The sequence below is a fragment of the Buteo buteo genome, chromosome 2 (genome assembly GCF_964188355.1).
Source record: "Buteo buteo chromosome 2, bButBut1.hap1.1, whole genome shotgun sequence".
Lineage (NCBI taxonomy): Eukaryota > Metazoa > Chordata > Aves > Accipitriformes > Accipitridae > Buteo > Buteo buteo.
The window spans coordinates 51541105-51558544 of NC_134172.1; the positions used below are offsets into that span (position 1 = coordinate 51541105).

Below are 17440 nucleotides of genomic sequence, written 5' to 3' on the forward strand. Positions count from 1 at the left end.
AGTGCTTTGGGTAAGACCTGACTCATTTTTAAGTGCAATAAAAATGTCTAGGTATTAGATGGCCATTGAAAAATAGGTTTGTTTTTTGTATTGACTTGGGTTTTAATGAAGCAGAAGGATGGCAGAGACACTGGTAGTGTAAAGTGTAATGCTTCAGAATGAAGTGTTCATACAGGACAGGTAAACAGTATATTAATGTGTTAAATACATTTATAAAACTTTTTTAAATTACTGTAAACCTTAATTTAAATGTTTGTCATTTACTGCCAAACAGTTGGCCAACACCCTATTGGGATATAAATTATAATGATTTACTGGAGTAAATATTTTTTCTTACTGAAAAATAGTTTTGACCCAATTCAAGAGAAAAGTACAGTTGCCATCACATGAAATCCAGGGTATTTCTTATGGTTAAGAAGGGAGTTGTAACAGGGATCCAGAAAACTATACTCTCCCATTGGCAGCAAGCTGCAGTTAATTTTCTTTAGCTTCTATCCATACACTCATATGGAAGATGCAATTTTATCTCATTTTGAGCTTAGACTACTTTATTACTGAGGCAGTATAAAAAGTATCTTGCATTAAAATTTTCAAATTCAATGTCCAATTCCCATATTTATTAAGTATGTAGTAAGCTGCTATGTGGTTGTTCTGTTGCTGAGATCCTTACTTATACTTAATTGCATTTTGGCAGTATTACAAAGCTACCAGTAGATTCCAGTATCAGGCTGTACATACTTAATATATTAACCTAGCACATCATGAACCATTCATCAGCTGAGGCAGATGATGAGTAATATTTGCACTCAAATATGTCACCTGCCTGGTTTTCCAACCATTTATTCAAATTATCTGTGGAATACTTTAAAACTTTCTGTAGCCCATTGATTTAGTCACACAGAATATTAATATACTAAAATAATTAATGGAAAATTTTTAGCAAGTGATGTGAGAATAAGTGTTCAAAAGGACTAAAAATGAGCAGTTAGAATTCCTTAAAGTTCCAGTACACTTATACAAGATACTCAGTGCTTCTGCTATGGTTGGCCATTGAATTTCCTTAAAGCAAAGTATGTAAAATTAAAATATGTCTTTATGGACAGTATATATTCATGCATGTTTGTAGTTGAAGCTGTGGTGGTTCTTAGCACTATCTGGTGGGTATCTGTAATCAGAAATGCATTTGTTGTGCTTTATTTGACTACAGTACTTAAAGGCAAAAGTAGACTGGGGTGTTGATTACAGCTTGCAGACATGTAGCTTTTTCAAAGTTCAGAAAAAGATTACTTAAAAACTTTTCAACTGATCAGAAAACTTATGTTATAAAATTGAGCATATCTAGTTCTCACTGAAAGATCCAGCGTTGCTTTGCTGGCTTATAAAAAATAATTAGCAGAGCAAATTGTCTAGTGTTTGAATTTGATATGTTTATATGTTAGTGCAGTGTGTGATGTGTTTTTAAAAAGTGGATCTTAATAGGAGTCCTAATTACAGCATGATTAATTTCATGATATATAAGATTATTGGGTTTTTGCAAAATAAGGCTTAGGGACATCTTCAGAATATTGGTAAATAAAGATGATGGAAACTGTAGGATTAAAAACCATGACTTGCAAAGATTGATTGACCCACATGCCTTGCAAGACTAAAAAAAGGCCCATTTTTCAAGGAACTCAAATTGAAGTTGCGTGCTGGTTTTGGCTGCATGTTCGTTAACCCACTGGCCTCAAACCGTCTTCTGTTGTATAGCGTGGCTCATGCTGCTTTACCTAGTGGTTTACAGCACCATGGAATTTACTAAATACTTGCTTTTGTGGGGTGACATTTGGAAGACTTGTGCAAAGTATACTGCTGTTAAGCAAGGTTTTTGCCAATATCAAAAAGTTTGCGAATTCTTCCTAAAATATTTTCCTTGTGCTATTAGTTTCACCTTTGGGTCTCTAAAGGTTTCCCTTTCATCTAGCTGGTACAAATACTTTTGGAAAGGTCCATCCAATTTTCCATATGTTGCACCTTCAAAGAGGTCAGGCTCTACCCCCAGAAGAATTTAAGTCAAAATGGTTGTCAGTATGTGATTGTCTGCTTGTTGTTGTAGTTTTGTATTATAAATCTAATCAACCAGATCTGTGACACTGGCAGCTAGCTTGCTTTAGCTTCTGTCTGCCTCCCCCTTAATAGATGCAAGATTTTTCCTATGAGACTAAACACTGCAGAAAAAAAATGGGGTATTTTGATGTGGCTTGGTTGCCACATTTCTTTCCAAAAGCATGGTTCTCCTGAAAGATGGTTGAAATATGGCTTGTTTTTAATAGCAAAATACAATCGTGTAATCCAGTTTTGACTTGGAGAAAGAGCAAATATAATGCTACTGAGTGCAAATTAAGTATCACTTGACAGTATTGTGTTGATGCTATTTAATTTGTAGGGTGTGCATAGACTGTAGTCAGGAGTCTTTCATTTCCTCTTAATGGTGCGTAAAAGCTGCAGAGTAAGGGAAGACTCCTTTCTCTGTGTTTTCCTTTGCTGTTTGATTTGATCTTGAATTGGTGTTTGGTAAAAGCTTAAAGTAGTTGGGAATGGAAGAGAATTTAAAAAGGCATGGGGGCTGAGGAAGGACTAGCTGCCTCTTGTCTCAACATGGGCTGCAGGGGCATCCCCTCCTCTGGTGCACCTCCCCTCCTTCTTCACTGACCTTGGTGTCTGCAGAGGAGTTTCTCTCACATCCCACTCCCCTCTCTGCTGCAGGTTTCCCCTTCTTAAATATGTTATCCCAGAGGCACTACCACTGTCACTGATGGCTTACAGCAGGTCTGACTTGGAGCTGGGGAAGCTTCTAGCAGCTTCTCACAGGAGCCATCCCTGTAGCCCCCACCCCTGCTACCAAACCTCTGCCACACAAACCCAATACACCCAGGAAACTAAGAAAAGAGTTAACAATTAAAATACCAATTTTTCAAGGCAAAAGCACAGTTTAATCTGGAGTTCAAACCTTTATATCAATTAGCTGTTTGTTAATAGGCGGGTATAGAGTATCCAGGTTCTATAGAACCTATTTTCATTATAGCCTTATTTCTTAATTTATGGGACCTGGCATTGCTTATTTTGGGAAATTAAGTGTGATGCCAATCTAATATGCCTACTCTTTTAGTGACCTGTTGCATTTTTTCCACTTGTACACATTGACCAAAAAAACCCCAATGCCCAAGTAAACTCTGCTCTTACTTTTCAATTGCTTTAAAGATATGGGAGTCCTTTAATTTTTTTTTAGGTCAGACTGATCAGCCTAATTTAGCGTCTTTACATGCAATGTAGCTGGGGTATCCAAGCTAGTCTCTTTTTCCTGTTTCTGTGCGTTATTCCTTGGATAATTTCTGTCTTCTAGGGATCTGATTTTTTTTACAGTATTACAAAATTAGATACCTAACTTTATTAACGTTGCAGGTTAAGGTGAGGCATTGATTAGTTTAAAAACATGACCTTTATCATGTGTCCTTAGTCATACTCTTTTCGAAACCAACTAAAGTACAAGCAATATTAGGGCCAGAGGCTCATAGAAACTTCTGGGATAATGGCAAATTTGCAATGTATGGATTTTGCCATTATATAGTCAGTTTATAAGATTCCAAAACCTGCAGGCAAGGTAGGGTTGAAGGGTATCTTATTTTACTAAGTACATTTATTACAAACAATTTCTGTGACTCACAGAATAAGTTTCCAGATGAGACCTGATCTTTGTATACATTGCCTTAGTTTGGCCTTTGCACTGATGTTCATAGTGTCAAGAAAGGTACGTTCTTCATGTGATGGTAGTTTAGTCCAATTTAAGTGCAATACATAAGACTAGTTAATATTTGCAATTACAAATGATGCTTTTCACTGCTATTACTCTTAACATGATGATACAGGTATGACCAACATATCAAATTCCTAAAGCCCAAGTTTCTAGCTGTTGACAGTATGCCTGGAAAATACAACTTCTTGTCTTGTTTCTATAATCTTTCCCAAGGTACCCGTTTCTGGCTGTGCCAACTATGGCATTGGTCTGGACTTGTGTGGCCATGTCGTGGTTTCTGTGCATATACCAATCTTGTAGTAAAGTACATCCATTGAGATTGTCCATTTAGCCAAGGATTTTCTTTTTATGTTTTTGTTCAGTGCACAATATAAAAGGATGTAAATTGGAACCTTTAAGCCTTACTGGAGTAGAAGGGGAGGTTTTTAAATGTTGCCATTTGACAGTTTTCATCAGCCATTTCATTACTGCTTGATGGTAAGAGTGAAAGACCGTTTTTAGAATGGCTACCAGGTGAGCCTCTGGCCTGCACCTCTCTTGCCTTTGTAGGCTAATTAGCATTAGGCAAACCTAGGTGTATTATAGCGGAGGAAAAACAAAAGAGAAACAGCATTACAGATGTGGGAAAATGATCTTCCTTTTCTTAAAGTTTTAGAGTAATTGTGTCAAGCTGAAAACTATGGTTAAGTTCAAAGCTATGGCTTCTTTAAGGTTTCATGCTGGTGTTTAGACTGTCACTTCACATAAACCCCATAATGATTCCTTAAAAGAAGAAAACAGCTGACATTTCATTATGAATTGATTTAGGGTTATGACTAAATTCATACTGTAGACAATTTTTTTCCTGCATAGGTGTGTTTTGAGTATAAGATTGTTTTCAAAAAAATACAATAGAAACTTCTTCATTTCACAAAACATTTCCATGAAAAACTTTTCCTTGTTTAAATATAGAGAACAAATGGTTTTCTCATGCTTTCTATTTGCCTCTTCAGAAAGTAACTAAATTTCCCACTGGGAAGAACATCTGAGAGACTAATTAGGGAGGCATGGTCAGCTTTTTTGGATGTTTGCTTTTCTAATACAAATAGAGAATAAATGTGAACTATAAAGCATATGGTAATGCACAGCTCCAAAAGCCTTTGTACAGCCACCAGTTTGTAAGCAAAAAATAAGCTGTTCTTAACAATTTACAAACAGAAAATAGAATGACAACATCATGGAGTTTGAAATACCATGGTTTAAGTTTGCAGGAATGAAAGAACTTGACTATATTTAGGTCTTGCAGAAAGAACTGGCCCAAGGTTTCTAAAATGTTCTTGCACAGTTTTATTTCTGTGTTCAAAAGCAAGGCTATTGATGTGAAAGCTGCCTTCATGATTGACTAGGTGATGAGGACAGAATGGCTCAGTGATTAGGGAAAAAGTATAAATGCTGGTGTTAATCCAGTTGGATTATCAGTCAGTGGTTGCTTTGGTGTTAATGTTTTGCCCTCCTCCCTTTTCAGCCACCCCTGATGCAAGACGATCCATGTTCCCAATAAATAAAGGTTTTTTCACTTTCATGGAACTTGTGCTTAGCAAAGGCATGAATGCAGTGTCAACTGTCAGTGTTACCATTCAGAGAAGTTAATGATAGAACTCAATGTGATCATTGGCCTGGGGGCAGGGAGAGTCGTGCCTTTTTTTTTTTGGCAAGGATATGCTTCAGCTACAAAAAAATCTTGAAGACCTGTTGTCTAAAGTTAGTTTTCAGATTATTTTTTTTTTAACTGAGCTAGCATTTGAAATAGATGGTAAGGAACTTCTTAATGACCACAAAGTTGCTTTGAAGGATGACAGCCAAGATCTAATGACGTCAGAGCAAACAAGTTTATCCAAAGGTGATGCTCTTAAAAACCTGTTTTTCAGGCTGCTGTATTTTTTAAACTGTTCTTCAGTTAGTGTTCTGTAATACAATTGTTTGTACTTTGAACAAGATTGAGGTCGGTTGCAACAGACTTTCTTTAAACAGGTGTAGTCAAATAGTTTTATGTGTTCAGGCTTTTTAAAATGATTGGCTGGTTTTGGGTACCCTTCAACAGGAGGTATTTTACACCATTTGTTAGAAGGAAGCAAGGAGGGAAGGAGAGTTAAAAAGGTGATATGAAGGACTAAAAGGTACAAATGTGGAGGTATTTATATGCTATTGTTAAATGATAGCTATTAGCATGTGTTTTATATATGTTCTAAGCTAATAAAGGTAGATGTTTGATTCTCAGTTATAAACAGAAAATCCTGCCACTCCTTTTAGCCTACATGTCTCTTCAAGTTCACCTTGGGGGAAGTGATCCTGGGTATCATACTTGTTATGGAATTCATTATTGCTACTCATGATCTAAAATAATTATGCAATATGGTGTTATAGACATTAGATTTGGGTGATCCTGAAAGTCTCCTTCTTTTGTTTTTCAGCCCCAAAATATTCTACTAACCAGTAAGTCTCCTCTGGGAGACATTAAGATAGTAGATTTTGGCCTTTCCAGAATAATGAAGAGCAGTGAGGAACTAAGAGAAATAATGGGAACTCCAGAATATGTAGGTAAGTTGTTACTATAGGAGTGATGTATAGTCCAGGCTTTCGGGAAGTGAAAAGAGAAACTACCTCAATTCGGGGAATGCTAGACTGGCTGTGTAGTTACTGTGTTGGAAGATCAGGTTATTACTTGGACATGGTACTGCTGTAAAAGGTAGAACAGGCAAGCCTTGCTAGTCTGAGTGATAATTGTGTGCTTGTGTTGAAGATGAGTACATGCTTTAGATGATTCTTACCAGCAGTGATAATAAGTATTACTTGGATTAAGAGTTCAAAATTACATACTCAGTCTCTTAATATAGTATTTTAGCCTGTAGAGGTTTGTAGCCATTTTATTTTTTTTAAAAACCAAACCATTCCAGGCCTTGAAAACATACTTGAAAATATCTTTAAGTTGTATGGTATATCTTTATGGGCATGGGTTTCAGTGCTGGAATATGGAATGTTGGATATTTCCAATTTTTCCTTAAGAAATTTGTGTACAGCTTCCTTAATTGGGAAGGAGACTGGCTTGGCTTCTGAAGATGGTAATAAAAGGAAAACGATTTTTTTTTATTTAAAACCAATGAATGATAGTAATCACTTAACTTGAATAGAAATATCTTGATTTCAAAAGACTGTCATGCTTCAAATGGCTTATCTTAAATTTTACCACATGCCTGTTATTGCACTATATAACTACAATGTAGTGTCTGCATATGACAAAAAGCCCTTGTTTTCTTTTCCCTGAATAGCTCCTGAAATTCTGAGTTATGATCCAATCAGTACAGCAACTGACATGTGGTAAGTTGAACAAATGAATAGTTATCATAACTTTACTGAAAAGGTTTTTTTAAAAAAAAAAACAACAAAACCCTAAAAAACTGCTCTTCTGTTTTTTACTTTTAATCTAGGAGCATTGGAGTACTGACATATGTCATGCTAACAGGGATATCGCCTTTCTTAGGAGATGATAAACAAGAAACATTCTTAAATATATCTCAAATGAATGTAACTTACTCTGGAGAAGACTTTGACCTCATATCAGAGTCTGCCGTGGATTTCATCAAAACTCTGCTTGTTAAGAAACCAGAGTAAGTAAAATACACAATTGTATATGCTAGTATGTCAGACTGGATTAATCTTAAATGTAGCAAGTGCTGGCATTTTCATTTTTAAAGTATAAGGTAACTTTGATTATTCATATTTCATTGTGCTAGTATGTTTCATGTATATGAAAAAAATTCCTCCATTTCCCTCCAAATCTGCATATTCTGAATGTGTCCAAGTATTAGTAATTAAAAGTCAAATTGATTTCAGAAAACTATATGAATTGTAACATGTGGTACAGTATACTGACTTTCCTTGCAGGTACTTTGATGTCTTTTAAATGAACTATGCTTTGAGCCTTTTTTTTTTTTTTTTTTGATGAGTTGGTAGAGTACCTTACTCTTCTGGTTTGTTAGTATGCTTTTCTCGATGGGCAGCAAACTGGAAATTCCAGGTCTCAAAATAGAAAAGGGGTTTTCTGTGGAACTTCACCAGTTCTTCATGGGGCATGTCAACTATTGAAATTGCCTACTGCTTGTCTATGGGAATACTTGAAGAAAGTAAGGATTGGATAATTTTCCTATTTATAAAAAAAAATATCTGTATAAACCTTGAAAGTTTAAACATGGGAGTGTAAACTGATATTTAAGGATCTAGGAACTTCTTTATTTTAAATGTTAGTAGTTCATCTCCTTGGGCTGCTGTTGGTCTTTTTTGGCAAAAGATAGATATCAGTGCTCTTTTTAACTTCTGTCTGTCTTTAATACAGTCGTATCCTTGGATGGATCTCTTCTGCAAGGTACTGGATTTCAAATTCATTTGGACACTTATTTTAACACTTTCCTTCCTCTGCAGGGACCGGGCAACTGCTGAAGAATGTCTTCAACATCCGTGGTTAGAACAAAGTGATAATCCTGCTTGCAGGGCCTGGAATAAGAGTACAGGAGGGGAGACCAGTGATACCACCCAGAAAGATGCAGATTCTGCCTCTGAAAAATCAGTAGATGCTGAGAAGACTGAAGAGGAAGAATCCATAGTGACAGAAGAACTAATTGTAGTGGCTTCGTATACACTGGGACAATGTAGGCAGTCAGAAAAAGAAAAAGTAACTGAGCAGAAAGCCATTTCCAAACGATTTAAATTTGAGGAACCATTACTGCAAGAAATACCAGGAGAATTCATTTACTGAACTGTGTGGAGCTTCATAGCTATAACTGGAAGGCAGTGTTTTCTACTAAACAAATATATCCTAGCCAAGTGAATTTCTGATATGCAATAAATGTTCTAGATAAAAGAAAATGTTGATAAATGGCATCCAAGGAAAACGTGCCAAGTTTTTAATTTCATGGAACAGATAAACAAGGTTTCAAGTGGCTGACAGGAATGTAACAAAGATAAAAAGCTTATTTTTGTTTGTAATTTTTATTTCTGGGGGTTTTTGTTGCTTGGTAGCAGAGTTTTTGTCAATTGTTCCAGTGTTCTGGAGAAGTTGACATTGGAAGTGTTTCAGTGACAGATGTCAAGAGGAGTATTTTAGGATATGTTTTGACATTTACTGCAAATATATAATGCTGGGGTTTCCTCAAACACCTTTTAGCACTCCTGACTTCAGTGGAACTATCTACTGATCTAAAAATTGTATGAGAGGAGAATTTGATTAACTGGTTTGACATGCAGATTTCAAAGTTATACTGTGTATATATTTTTTTATTTACATCCAGTCAAAGACGCAGACTTATGTGGTGTATACTAAACAGTGAGCTGTGCTTCTCTAGGAAGAGATGTGCATGTCCCACAGGTAAAGAAATTTGTATTGGGGATCAATTCCAGATCACAGTGGTGATGCTTCTTTATTTGGGAGCACAGTAAAATCCTGCTCCAGAGGGTGATGAATTTGCTTAAGTCAGTTCCTTTTGAGAGCCAGCAGACATTGCTCCCTTCCCCTCCTGTGTTGGGCGAGATGTGCTAATAGAATCCAGCTCAGTGTGACTGCATAGTGTTGATGAGTGGAAAAAAGGAATGCCAGAGGGTCTGATGTAGCTCTGCTGAAGTTCTCTTCACTGACTTCACCATGTTTGATCAGACAGTTTGTCCAACTAATGGTAAGTCAGCCCTTGACTCCACCTCCCCCCAGAACCCAGCTGGGGTTTTACTGGGAGCATGAGGTCATTTCTGCCTTCTTTCTGTTCCTCTAACAGCTGCTTTAAGGCAGAAAGAAACATCCTTAGGCTAGATTGCATAACCTTGTTCAATATAGCTATCAGATGAGGAAGAAGATACTGCTTCCTCTGAAACAATGAAGCACAACTCATACCTCGTGCTTCCTGATCACTCTCCCTTAGACACTTGGAAAAACAGCATGTGTATGATGGGGCAGAGTAGAATTAGGGAGCTGTATGGATGGGTCATAGTTCTCAATGGACACGGTCCTTCAGAGGACAAAGCTGGGACCAGCTGGGCATCAAAATTGACTGGTTTTTGCAATGTACAGGTCTGAGGATCTCGGACTGAGTCCTAGTTTTCTAAGAAATCTTTCATATTGATGCTGTTCCAAAGTTTAATTGTTATGTAATTGAAGTTTAGTATTATTATATTGCATAGTGTTAACTATTCAACTATTTATTTGGTTTCCTTACGCTGTTTCTTTATAATAAACCCTGACAAAAGCTTTCTTGCTATAAAACAATGAATAGAAACTCTTAAGCTAGTTTTTCCTTTTTTCCATGTTGCTACAGACTTTCCTAATTTCAAATGTACCAAGAATGTTCTTACTCTTTAGCGAACAGGAGTTCAGTGCTCTGTGCTAATATTACAATTCCTCCTTCACACAAAAGGTTAATGGCTTATTAACACCACAAGCAGTACTGAGGTGATCTAATTAGCCTTGCCCTCAGGGTGGAAGAAAAAGCACTAGTAAACAAGAAAACTGAACCAAAAGCAGTGTGACACTGAGTGGGGCAATGAGCATTTTTCTATAAGGCTTCCTTGCCAGTGGTCTGGTTGCCTTCCCTTGAAGCCACATCAGAAAAATTGCACCTAAATTAAACCATTCTGTCAGGCTTCTTCCCCTATGGAATTGCATACCAAATATTCATGTAGGTAGGGCAACTTCTCACTCCTTGAAGACCTTCATATAAGAACATATCCACTAGTACTCATAATTGAGTTTGATGTGTTTTATATTGTAATGCAGAGGTGCCTTTCATACTCTGCAGAAATTAGTCATTTGCTTTTTTTTCCCTCCTGTAGACAGTAACCTGTAGACTCTTACTAAGAAGATACCATGCAAGATTTTCTTGGATAGCTCTGGCTGGCCATTAGTAGAAGTTAAACAAGAATCCTGGACCCAACAGAGTAGCTTTTATCTGGGTGTTTCTGGAGGTGGACGATAGCTCCATTACTGCATATTCCTACAAAGCTGGTTTGTTTCAGACTTTTTAGGCACAACAGTACTCTTCATGGGCATCTTTCTTTTACTGTTCACTCATTTGCCCAAGACAATTTGCTTGGGTGAGAGGACATTAACTTATGAAATTCTTTTGTGCAAGATTACAATTTCTCCAAGCTTCCATCACTGACATTTTGACTTCTTTTTTTCACGTCCACACTTCCAACTTTACAAAGTTGAGCAAAGCACTGAGGTTGAAGCATGCTCACATCCCACCCTTACAAAACAACGTTGCCGTATCTGCATCCCTAACTTTGTAATAGCTCATGGTTGCCCATAGCAAATCATTTGAGGGACATATATCTGTTTCAGTTCCTATTTGTAACCACAGGTCATGTCTCAGATGGGGACTGATACTAATGAAAAAGAGTAGATGCTGAGCAGCATACATTTTGTTCTATATTTACTGTTTGTAATGTATGACAATGAAGCTTAACATGTATAAATGAACTATGTACTTACTACAAGGCCAGCTTCTTTTGAATTGGCTGCTTTGAGATTTCCAGTGGGCTGCATTTCTGTTTAACTTTTTGTGCCTTAAGGTGGCTTTGTACAGTGTTTTTTAACATCATTAAGAATTTGTATGAAGTTGTGAAAGTTTAATAGTATAAGTTATAAACAAGGCGTCTTAAATTGGCCCTATAATAGGAAAATTTTCTATAACATTTAACTGCAGGACTGTCAGCCAGTCCCACACACTTGAAGCTATTTCTGTTCCACCGTAAGTGTGGGTAAAGCTGTAAATGAGGTATTCTTACCCGATGCTGTAGAAAGGGGCTATTGAGGTTAACGGTTTTGAGAGGCTTAGTTACTAGTGAAGTAACACATTAAGACTGGGAACAAATCACTAGCTTGTGAAGAAGAGCTGGTTTTCCGCAGCTCCATGAATATGGAGGACTGCATGTACATACACAGTTCATCTGAAAAAAGCTGCTTATGCCTTAAAGTGTTTGTGGGGAAGGGGGTGGTTGCGGAGAAGGAATCAACTCCTTGTCCCCTGTGGGCAACGCTCTCTCAGTCCCCGCTCCAGACTGGGCACTTGCTGGCTGCCTTCGTAACACTGGGAGCATGGCTGTTGTCTGCTTGAATGCAGCAAGCTGAAAGGAATGGAAGTGCAGATGTTCTTAGAAATTGCTGGAGAATTGTTATTCCTATGGTTCTGATGCAAGGGACATGAACTATGTCTATAGGTGGGGGGGGTCCAGGCCTATGCCTCTGCTGCAGTTGTTGGAATAAACAGCAAACATCCAGTTGAAAGCAAAGCCTTGTCTCTTCCTGTCTTGTTGCTACATTCACCTCTTCAAGCAAGAGGATATAGATTTTTTTAGTCATTAAACTGAAAGTTCTATAAAATAATCCTTTTATTGTCCAAAGCTAAATTTGCATTGCGATTTGTCCCATTTCTTACGCTTTTCAGTTGAAGATCTGTAAATACAAAAGGGTGAATTCCAGCTTGCAATCTACCAGGTGAAGACTGAGAGCTGTTAGGTAGGAAATGCACATAAAAATTAACTGCCCATTCTCCACTGGTGGTGCTGGCAGGGGAGAGGGAGGAAGGTGGGCCTTGCGCCAAGTTATTCCATGGATTAAGAGCTCTCTTGAATATTCCAGGTGCTGTTCCTGGAAGACAGTTCAACATTTTAAAGAAATAGTGCCAGTTCATTGTACTTCTGATAAGGTGTTTACTGTTTCAGGAACTTTATAATAAAGGAAATTTTGTTTTCTGAACAGCTGATGGGTCTTTTGTTCATGCATTGGGAAACACTTTAAAACATAGTGGTTTTCTTAAAGAAACCATAATCTTTCTTCAAGACAGCATTACTGATGTGAAACAGAATTCCAAAAGTTACACTAGTCTGGTGCAGGATGCCTGCATGATAACTGGAATCAACAGTAAAGCTGAAGTACAGTGCTGCACTGCAAGCTACTGCAACTTAACTGCTTCTGTGGTTGGTGAGTGGACACCATGCTTGGCTTTGAATACTAGCTAGAAATATATTGCTGGTACTGGGTTGTAATATGTTAGACTGAGTCTCCTGTTCAAATGCCCTTGCTTTTCTCCAAGGACTTCTGTGAAGTTATTTTTCTCAACACCCATATAGCAGAATTACTGATATTTTATTATTCTGAATTACACATTTATTCAATTTGTGCAGCAAATATTAAATGCATCAATAATCTTTTCCACTCTAAAGCAATATGCTTGCACTGTAGCGATCTTCACGATACAGCGTTTACAGATGTTGAATTAAGCTGTCATTGGGATTAATAAATATAGTCACATTATCCATGTAAATCTTCCTGGTTGTTTTTTTTCTTGGTGTATACTAAACCTAGAAATATATTGCCATTAAACTCTTAGGACTGTTATTTCACATATCTGACAGGTGGGAAATGACCTGCCTGAAGATGTGGGGTTGGAAAGATGATATTTAAATGCCAGTGAATGGTGTGTAATGTAGGATGGCTGTGTATCCAGGACAGGGTGGAGCAGATGCAAATCAGCATTAATCCAGTTTTAACAAATCATGCTGAAATGTGTGCTCTGAAGCACTGAAACTTTAATATCCCTTCCAAGGTGTGCTGTGTCCAGAGCTCTGTTATTTGCCTGATGTGAGTTGCTGTGGGGAAAGTCAGTACTGACTAGATGCTGGGTGAGAAGTGTTTCCTCTTCTACAGAAAGGCATTTCCTCTTCTAACACTGCTTAATTTCATTAGTTGTTCCCATTATAAGACAGCTGACAACTGTATAGCTCTGTAAAAGTAAAATATTTTGGTTTCATAAAAATACAACCTGGAAGCTTTATAAAACAGAAAAAAAAAATTAAGTCCATATGGTGTGATAAAATCTTTCATAATTAAGAAAAGGTTAGGATTTGTCAAAGTGAAGAAGAGCGTTAGGACCACAACTGTTACTGCAAAATTAGGAGAGGAGAGGGACTTTAACTACTTGAAGGGATTAACTTTTTTCCTGTAAACACAGGGAACTTAACTGCATTGAGTCTTTGCTTGCTTGTGCAATCAGAATCACAGCTAAGCTGGTGATGCGTTGAAATCAGTGTACCCCATCTCTTTGATTAATTTGTAATCCCAGTGTACAGACTGACTTACACAGGTGCCCTTAACTAATCCTTACAGGAAAATCTCCTGAACTGTTGGGGTATCACCTTACTGCCTGCCACCTTCCAGCAGCACCCTGTGAGATCCAGCTGGTCTGCTGGATGGAAGTTCTTGCCGTGGGCCTCAACAAGCAAAGAGAGACAAAGGCTGTCTCAGAAGTTATTGAATAAAGGTGCTTGTAACTAAACCTTCTAGGAGAGCCTAACAGAAACTGCATTATATTGGTCAAGAAATGACGTGATTCTAGTATTTTTTATATACTTGGTGCTACATAAAATGAACCAAAGGTGTTTAGCCAGGTGTGATGTGTCTTCCAAAGTAACACCAAGAACATGACAGGTCTCCATCGCTATTGGTGTTATAGACTGCCTGGGCCATGCTGCAGGGAACTTTGTAGCAAATTTTGCAGAAAACATGTAGGAAAATTATTTTGCTTTGACAAGCAGGCAAATGGCTGGAAAGAACCGGATGCATCCTCATTTCTAAACAGGAGATGAATCCAAATGAATCACGTTCCCTGTTGATGCAAGACATCTGCCCAAGCTAGGAAGTGAACTGGCAGGCCCATAAGTTGGACAAAACCATATTACTACCTAGACAAACATACTCTAAAGAGAACATATCAGCCTGCTTAGCCTTCTGTATAGCCCCTGTGTGCTAGTCAGGTCCAACTCAAATAGATGCAAGCATTGTAACAGTCTGCTAAGCAATATTTGTTGTTCCTCGGTTGTAAATTAAGTTCTTGCCCTGAACAGCCTGCTGCCTTGATAGTTTCCTTGAGGGTGATGACTGCCTGGCAGAAGCTATTAAAATCAAACTAGAGAGTAAGAAACAAACATGCAATCCAGCAAAGGTCACGAAGATGGCTGTTTTAACCACACCAACAGCTGGCAAAGGAACTATGCAAATTTTCAAGCCAATTTAAAAGAAATTATTTAACATACTGAAAATGATTAAAGGATTGCAGCACCTGTAAATGAGGCTGAGACACCTGGGATTGTCAGCCTGGAGGAGAAGGCCTGGGGAGGGATCTTGTCAATGAGTATAAATACCCGTAGGGGAAAAGTAAAAAGGATGGAGTCAGGTTCTCAGTGGTGCCCGGTGGCAGGACAAGAGGCAATGGGCACACACTGAAACATGGGAAATTTTGTTTAAACATAAGAAAAAGCTGGGGTTTTTTTTACTGTGAGAATTGTTGAATACTGGTACAGTTTGTCCAGAGGTTGTGGAGTCTCCATCCTTGGTGATCTTCAAAACCTGATCGGATACAGTCCCAGGCAAGCTGCTCTACTTGACCCTGCTGTGAGTGAGGCAATTGGGCTAGACAATCTCCACAGGCTCCTCCTGACCTTAACTGTTCTGTGATTAGAAAAGAATGGCTTTCTAAAGGAGTTTAACTGGGGGGGGGGTTAGGGTCTTTTATCAAAAGATGAATATTTTCTCAATAAAAATGAAATTATTGTCCAGAGTGGTGTTGAGCGACAGGCAACACAATGTAATTGTAATGAATTAGCGTTTCAATGACGTAATGAAGTTAAATACAACCTAATCTGCTCCAGTGTTCCTTAGAAGAAAAGACTGCAAGGGGAAGAGGGATGCCCAGGTACCCTCTTGAAGCTATTTGGGCTTTCAGCAACTGCTGGTGGTTCTGAGACCTTTGCTTTCCCCGTCTTCCTGGCATGCTCCAGCTCTCTTGGCTCCTCCTGCTGCACCTGTGTCCACTCTGAAAGCAGCCACCGTGAGCTGTGAGTGTGCTTAATGGGAGCCACACGGCCAAAGCAGCTTGGCACTGCATGCACCAGCTTGCTTCTTTTTCTCCCTTTGAATATGTGCATCCTAAAAGAGCTCAAATATGGAGAGGAAGTGGCTCCTGAGGCTCTTCAAGGTCAAGAGGTAAGGAATTCTGCGTTTGCTGTTAGGTAGTAAAACAAAAGCAGGGATTGGAATGTGACTTTTCTCTTGTCCCCCTCCACCCATCTGCTGGCTTCCAGCTCCACCCATTGCTTTCTTCCTTCTCTGGGTTTAAATAGTTGATTTAGAGAAACCTTGGTATGATATGATGATACTGCCCATTCTCACAGCTTTGATGAACTCATGGTTTGGTTAGGAAGATCAGGAGTGCCTAAAGTTAAAGGGGTGCTCTGCTAGGTCTCTAGTGGGGAAATGAAAGACACAACTTGTTCAGAAGCTCTGCTTCCCCCAAGCAAGGTAGTAATATCTCCAGTGTTGCTGGTAATGTCTGGGGTGGTGGTGTAACATCTCCAGTGTTACTGGTAATGTCTGGGGGGAGGAGGTGTGTGTGTATATGTCCCTCAGGCCTGGGATAACCAGGGTTAGAGCCAGGCCAGGCAGTGGTATTGTGGTGCAGCAATTTGTGAAGCCAGACCAGGGATATTGTGCATGCTGGCTCAAAAGACAGGAGGGTGGTGAGCAAGCGTTGTGTTGCAGGCTGGTCTGGTTGTGCCAGGTTTCCTGGACATTTGTATACCTTGCAGCCACTGCAGGTCCCAGGCTTACTAAGCATGCAGCGGTGACAAAAGGCAGGTGTGTGGCAGCGTGTGCTAGATGCCTCTAGCACAGACATAGGGACTACATGCACTGGGGTTGCTCTCAACAACCACAGCTTCTTTTGAGATTGGTAACGAGTCAAAGCTGCAGCCAGAGAAGTGATAAGTGATGGATGTGAAGTGGTTGGTTTGGCTTTTCCTTGTCAACTGTTTGATTCATTATCAAACTTCTTCAGTGACCAAAAGCCAGAGTTGCCCAAACTCTGAGACACCAGGTGGCTGGGAGATCTCCACATCTCCCAGGAGGTTTTCTTGCTAGGTGGGCTCCAGCAGTGCAAGGCTAATGTTTTTAAATCACACAGTTTGTATTTTGTTTTGTGAAACCAGATCACAGCGATTTCAATCTAAAAGGTGGGACACAGTGTCTCTCCTTGATGCATCCTAATCCTTGCCCTGGTGTGGTGGGCGTTTGTGCGGTTGGATCAGGTCTCTGTAAGTCCCAAACTAAATCTCAAGTATGGTTTGGTTTTGTTTTGGTTTTTTCCTTCTAAAACGTTTTGTCACAGATGCTGTTGCTGTGGTCCTCTAGTCAGCCTCTCCCTCCATTTGCTTTAGCATTTGCTCTGCAGACTTGTTCAAAAGCAACTTCGCCCAGTTTGCTGGGTCATCATTGAGCAGAAAAATGCTTGCTGGTCTTTAACAATTCTTTGCTCCAGATCTCTATTCCCTATCTAATGCTTGTTACTCTTGAAAATCTTTGCATTGCCTGTGCCTTTGGTGGATTTCTAGGACTCAAATTTGGATATCGAGATGGAGTGCGGGGGGTGGGGGGAAGGGAATTGGGCATATAAGCTCTGGGCTCTCCCTAGCTGCAGCTTGATTAAGCTGCTCTGTTACAATAAATCCAAAATACTCTTTCTTCTGGACATTCTTAATGGCTCATGTTACTTCACGGTATGAAGGCAGGAGAGT

The 17440-nt window shown here is 38.9% G+C and overlaps 1 protein-coding gene across 1 annotated transcript in view; it reads left to right on the plus strand.

The window, feature by feature from the left end:
• Positions 1–12569, plus strand: part of STK17A (serine/threonine kinase 17a) — a 27887-nt gene extending 15318 nt beyond the window's left edge. Inside the window, exons 4-7 of the mRNA XM_075054527.1 lie at positions 6244–6370; positions 7099–7147; positions 7258–7437; positions 8249–12569. Coding sequence (XP_074910628.1) covers positions 6244–6370; positions 7099–7147; positions 7258–7437; positions 8249–8582 — 690 coding nt within the window. The 3' untranslated portion in view covers positions 8583–12569. The remainder of the gene's footprint in view (positions 1–6243; positions 6371–7098; positions 7148–7257; positions 7438–8248) is intronic.
• The last annotated feature ends 4871 nt before the right edge of the window (positions 12570–17440 follow it).